This window comes from Muscardinus avellanarius, assembly GCF_963383645.1.
Source record: "Muscardinus avellanarius genome assembly, chromosome: 5".
Lineage (NCBI taxonomy): Eukaryota > Metazoa > Chordata > Mammalia > Rodentia > Gliridae > Muscardinus > Muscardinus avellanarius.
In genome coordinates this window covers 90,689,835-90,696,533 of record NC_137790.1, presented here as the reverse complement: position 1 = coordinate 90,696,533, position 6,699 = coordinate 90,689,835, and the positions used below count along the sequence as shown (strand labels likewise).

At 37.2% G+C, this 6,699-nt stretch overlaps 1 protein-coding gene across 1 annotated transcript in view; it reads right to left on the bottom strand.

The window, feature by feature from the left end:
* Positions 1–1,233: 1,233 nt before the first annotated feature.
* The window catches only part of DCUN1D1 (defective in cullin neddylation 1 domain containing 1), a gene marked incomplete at its 3' end in the record, with an annotated part of 30,840 nt that continues 25,374 nt past the window's right edge, over positions 1,234–6,699 (bottom strand). The window contains exons 4-6 of the mRNA XM_080696880.1: positions 4,387–4,469; positions 4,145–4,241; positions 1,234–1,313 (exon numbers count right to left, since the gene is read on the bottom strand). Of these exons, the coding sequence (XP_080553006.1) occupies positions 1,234–1,313; positions 4,145–4,241; positions 4,387–4,469 (260 nt within the window). The remainder of the gene's footprint in view (positions 1,314–4,144; positions 4,242–4,386; positions 4,470–6,699) is intronic.

Sequence of the window (6,699 nt, the reverse complement as noted above, 5' to 3'; positions counted from 1 at the left end):
TAAATAATTTATAAAAATAGAAGCCAGATTGGTATTTTGTATCAAGTATATGCTTGTTTGAAAATCTTTGCTCCTGAAGTAAATATTTGGCAACCACAGTGATTAGCAGTTAAAGCAATTTCAACAAAATAAGAAGTCATCAAAAATGGACTACTTGTCTGAAAGAGCAGTACCTATAGATTGAACTTCATGGCTCATCACAACCACTTCCAAAATTTAATTCCTACTATTTTTTGATAAATTAAAAGAATTGCATTGTGTTCCATAGTGCCATGACCAAAAAGAAAGGTGAAAAAAAAACCCACAAAACAAAAATAAACCCTCATGCCTAAATTTAGGTTATTGTATTGTGTAGCAATCCAAAACATTCAAAACAAATTAAATAATTTAACTTATTTGATAGGTATATAAGCATTTCAAAAGCATAATGAAATCCAATTATGTAGAGCATAATGTAGACAAGAGTAGGATCTAACATTATGCAGATGTTTTCTAAATAAAAGCTCCCTGTTGGACCATTATATATAAACACAGATAAGTACAGATTAGATCTGTGGAACCTTGTTGAAATTTTAAGTCTGAAACACAATACATTTTCCAGGTAGGCACCAAGTTATCCTAAAAAATTTTCACATTGGTTTTCTGACATTTCTTTCATTAGATCTTATACGCATATCAACAATACATTGTGATTTGTCAGGAAAAAAAAAATCCCCCCAAACCAAAACACCATTTCAGATCTGGTACACTTAAAAATATCACTCACATTGGAAGTGCTATCAGCATAGTCTTTGCAACTAGCCCAAAGCATATATTTAAGAAGTTTTTTATAAGTTGTTTGTGATGTTCATTATGTTTAATTCTTATGCCAAACTGTTTTCTGATGAAGACAGCATTGTGCTTTATGCGAGAATGGAAACTCAAAATAATCATCATAAAGCTTCTAAGACTTATGAGAGAATAAACTAGGATGGTCCACAGATATAAGATGAAATCCACAACGTTGGAATTATAAATGTTTAGAGCGGCCCAGACTAGAAGACAAGCCCAAACCACCATTAGAAGAATGAAATATGATATGGTCCAAGATGTATCCTTAAAGTTTTGTCTCAACCCTCAGTTTGAATTGTAAGGATTGATCTTCAGTTCAGTCCAGCCAGCAGAAATTGACTGTGCAATTTTCTGTTGTATTTATTGTACAGACTATGTACATTCTAGAAGGTTCCTTTAGTGCTACACTGTTGTACTTTTTGTCCCAGAAATTTGAGGGCGTGCAAATTCCACAAAGTCATCAATGAGAACAGGCCATGCTCCTGGAAAAAAAGAAAAAATATAGGAGAAAGTGAAAAAAGAAAAGCCAAAATAAGGGTAATATTTTAATGCAATTTTGTTTTTTAATACCTTCCTCATAAAAGTTAAAATACAGCATTCTAATCTATTCCCACTGATAAGTCTTTCAAGACTCAAACTTCACATTTTCTACCTAACATATTCCTTGTACTCCAACATGTAGTTGTTAGTTGAGTGATAAAAGTAACTTTCTGGCAATCAATTGATAATACAGTATTAAGGTTTTCTTTTCTTCTTTTCTGCAGTCCTGGGGATGGGATCCAGGGGCATTCTACCTTCAAGCTACACCCCCAGCCCTATTTTTTATTCTTTATTTTTGAAACAGGGTCTAACTGAGTTGTAAGGGACCTAAGTAGCTGAGGCTGTCCACAAATCCGGATCTTCCTGTCTCAGCCTCCCAAGTGCTGGGATTACAAGCGTGCGTGCGCCACCATGCCCAGTCAGTATTTCAGTTTTCTGAAGGCCACTGAGTCAGGCAACAGAATCTGATCAAAACTAAGAGCCTTAGGAATGACCTTGAGATTCTAGCACCCTACCAGTACAGTAAACCTAACAGGAAGAAACGAGTTTCCAGATACTTTACAGCATTTTTACATTTAATAAAATTAATGGCACATGTCAAACACTATTCTATTTCATGATGATAAATTACCAAAAGATTTGAAATTTTATATATGCATGTCTCCATATTCACATGCCAATCTCAAAATCATGAACTTCTCTCATTTTGCTTAGAAGCTAACAGAAAGCACAATTACCAGTCATATGTAAGATTATAAACATTTCTCCTTTTTTTTAAATTTTGATGGTACTGGGGTTCCTGGAAACCCTTCTACCTCCGGGCTACACTCCCAAACCTATTTTATATTTTTTTATTTGGAAACAGGGTCTCTTAAGCCAGCAAGACTGGTTTCGAACCTGCGCGATCCTCCTGTCTCCACCTCCCAAATGCGGGGATTACAAGCATGTGCCACCACACCCGGCTCATTTCTCACTTTTTAGTGAAGACTATATACATGATAGTGAAAATGGAGAGAAGAAAAAAAATCACCCCTGGTTAGTTTAAATGGTTCCAGAACACTTATATAGAATTAAACAAAAGGCCATGGGAGGTTTTTCAAATACCTCCATAATCAACAATTTTAAAAGGTCATTCTGTTGTTCTCAAAGGGGACTAAGTAAATATGTGTAAAGAAAGCAATGTTGTTGGGCGTGGTGGCGCATGCTTGTAATCCCAGCATTTGGGAGGCTGAGACAGGAGGATCGCACAGGTTCAAAGCCAGCCTCAGCTACTTAGGCTCTCAGCAACTTAGTGAGACCCTGTTTCCAAATAAAATATAAAATAGGTCTGGGAGTGTAGCCAAGAGATAGAAAGCCCCTGGGTTCCATCCCTAGTACCACAAAAAAAAAAAAAAGCAATATAAACTACTCTTATTTAAAAAAATACAGAAATATGCAGATAGTAGATGGTAGTATCATCTTTACACATCCTTGAATAAATAGCAGAAAAGTATTCTATCAATGACTATTTACTGAATGTCAATAGTACTAAACTAGGCAGTTAAAGTACTTTTAAATTAAGATAGTCAGTGGACTTAAGAAATTTACAATCAAGTTTATACATAAAACTAACAGAAGCCGGGCGTGGTGGCACACGCTTGTAATCCCAGCATTTGGGAGGCTGAGACTGGAGGATCGCACTTCACAAACAGCCTCAACTACTTAGTGAGGCCCTTTGCAACTCAGTGAGACCCGGTTTTTAAATAAAGAATAAAAAATAGGGCAGGGGGTGTAGCTCGGCAGTCAATTGCCCCTGGGTTCTATCCCCAGACCCACAAAGAAACAAACAAACAAACAAACAAACCTAACAGAAAACAATAAAAAATATGAATATAGATACAAATTACTCATGCCTTTCTGGAAGACATGAATTGTGTGTGTGTGTGTGTGTGTGTGTGTGTGTGTGTGTGTGCGCGCGCGCACGCGCGTTTTGCTGAGGATTAAACCCAGAGCCTTGTGTATGCTAGGCAAGAGCTCCACCACTGAACTACATCCCTACCCCACTGGTTGAAATTTTAAAAAAACCAAAGGATGTAGACCGATGATCGATAAAGAAGATGAAGACATTTCATACATTCAAAAGAGCATAATTAGGGCCTGGGGATGTAACTCGGCAGTAGTAATGTGCACACTTAGCATGTTCAAGGCCCTGGGTTTGATCCCCAGCACAAACCAAAAGGAACATATATAAAACCTCAAAGTAGGTGTGGTGGTGCACACTTGTAATACCAGTACTTGTAGGGCTGAAACAGGAGAATCGCAGGTTCATGGACAGCCTCAGCTACTTCGTGAGGCCCTCCACAACTTAGACCCTGTTTCAAAATAAAGAATAAATAGGGCTAGAGGTGTAGCTTGGAGGTAGAATGCCCCTAGTACTGCATTAAAAAAAAAAAAAAAAACCCTTAAAAGAGAAAAATCTAATTCCAAGAAAAATAGAAGTGGATACAAAGTTCACGAGTGTATAATACAAAGAGATTTGAGGTGGGGGACCTTGTACTCCTCCCAGAGACTTGGGAGGCCCAGACATGAGGATTCCAGGTTTGAAAACAGTCTGGGTATCTTAGTGAGACATTGTCTTAAAACTAAAAAAAGGCTGGAGACATAGCTCAGTAGTAGAATGCCACTGGATTTAATTCCCAGTACTGAGAGATAGAGATAGAGACAGAGACAAAGACAGAGACAAAGGAGGAAAAGGGAGATTTTAAAAAGGGAATAGTAGGTTAAAATTTATTACCTTCTTCATCGTAATTAGACATATCATCTGCAATCATTGTACTGAAGTCTAAAAGAAGATTCCAAGTATCCTTCGGTATTGATCGTTTATGATGTTCCTATTTAAAAGAACAAAAAAGACAGAAAATATCTATATCACTAAGAGTTATTAAGAAATACAAGAATGTAAAACAACTGAATCAATTTGTTTTTAAGTACAGTAATTTTAGAGAAAACATGAAACTGCAGAAAAAGAGAACTTACCAACAAAAATTTATTCCATAAGTCTAAGAATTTAAATCTTCCATTAAGCACTAAGTTCCAGTAGGCAATGGCCATTTCTAGATCTGTAACATTAAAAATATATTATGTGTTTCAATTCTATAAATATTTGTCCCTGTAAAAGAACAGATAAGACTAAAGAAAGCCTTTTTTATTTTTTTAAATCTTACATGCTAAATACTAAAGTGCTAAAATTTTCCTGTACCCATTCTCCTAACTGCATTGGGAAAGCACCCTTATCTCTAGGTTCCTTTCTATATGAGGCTTTTCTGAGGACAAGTCTGTCATGTAGTTAAATATGCAAGAAGTCTTATTAATCCAGTTTTAAGAGTTGCTTGTCTATGGTTTTTTTTTAAAAGTTGAGTTTAATTTCATAAAACCTTTTTTCTGAAATTACTTTTGGGGTAATATTTAAGATGAAACATTTTGTAACCCTGTAAAATACATAGGAAATACAACATCCCAGTGTATACAAAGAAGGCAGATTCTTTAATCAAATACAGAGTATTAAAAAAAATTTTCCTATAGAGATTAAGCGCAAGGTTTGTATCCTGCCTCCCCAGGGCCTTCAGGCTAAAAATGATACTGTTTACTTCACAGAATTCTTCTTAAGTTCAAGTTAGATAATGTGGTTTCAAATACTTGACTATGGCCTGGCATGGTGGCCCATACTTGTAATCCCTGCGCTTGGGAGGCGGAGACAGGAGGATCGTGCAGGTTCGAAGCCAGCCGTGCTGGCTTAAGAAACCCTGTTTCCAAATAAAGTATAAAAATAGGTCTGGGAGTGTAGCCCGGAGGTAAAAGGGCTTTCAGGAATCCCAGTACCACCAAAAAAAAAAAAAAAAAAAAAAAAAAAAAGAAAAAGAATACTTGACTATGAATGTATTATAATGCTCCTAAGAATTCAAATGCTAGTTACTGCATGCCAGGGTGTTCAATCTCAACATCTAAATATTTGGGGCAAGTAATTCTTTGTTGTAGGGGCTGTCCTAAGCAATGCAGAACATTCAGCAGTCTCCCTGACCTCTACCTACTCAACACCTGTACCAGCTTCACTGCATCCTTCGTAGGTGGTGACCAAAACTGCCTATAGATATTGCCAAAGATCTCCTGGAAGGCAAGTTTTCCCCCAGCTGAGAATCTCTGATACACATCTATCTCTATACATATCTAGGACAGAATGGAAAGGATTACGAATTCACAATGCTAAAAAATATATTTTCAAGTTATTTTCTAACTAGTCCTGACTACAAGGAGACCATTAAGAATACTGATTTAAGCCAGGTGTGGTGGCCCGTGCTTGTAATCCTAGTACTTGAGAGGCTAAAACAGGTTCTCAGCTAATCTCAGCAACCTCGTGAGGCCCTCTGAAATTTAGTGAAATCCTGTTTCAAAATAAAAATAAAATAGGGCTGAGGGTGCAACTCAGAGGCACAATGCCCCTGAGGGTTCAATCCCCAGCACCCCCCACATACACAAATTAAAGCTGGGTGACACAGGCCTGTAATTCTAGTAATTGGGAGACTGACACAGGGGGATCTCAGGTTTGAAACCATCCTCAGCAACTTAGTGAGTCTCTTAACATCCTCGCGAGATCCTATTTCAAAACAAAACTAAAAAAAAAAAAGGGCTGGGGGTGTAGCTTGGAGTAAAATGCCCCTGAGTTCAATCTCCAGTACCACAAAAAATTAAAATTAACAAATTAAGTTTATTAATTTTGAAAGTTTGCCAAACACAACATAAGTGGCCCTTGAATTAGTTACTGAGTAGAAACAGGAAAGATGCAAAGAAACCAACATGACAAAGAACTACACCTGTCATACAATAGAGAGATGAACTATCATGTCTTAAGGAAGTTGTCTAGCTTTAGTGAATTATACCTCCAAGAAAAAAAAAATAACCACACTTGAGAAAACTTACTGTAGATGTGGTCCCAAGCCACTCTTGATAATCTGAGGGCACATGAAAAACTAGGAAAGAAAATTGGAGTGCTGGTCCAATTTTTTAAAATAAGAAGTAAACTTGAAAGCTGGTGTGGTGGCAGAAGCTTGTAATTCCAGTGCTTGGGAGGCTGAGACAGGAGGATCTGGGTTTGCAGCCAGTCTCAACTACTTAGTGAGGCCCCCACAACTTAGTGAGACCCTGTTTCAAAATAAAGAATAAAATATAGGGCTGTGGGTGTAGCTCGAAGGTAGAATGCCTGGGTTCAATCCCCAGCACCCCCCCACACACACACAATAGTAGTAAGCTTGATACTGATTCACTGACAAAAACAGATGACTTGTAAGAAATCAA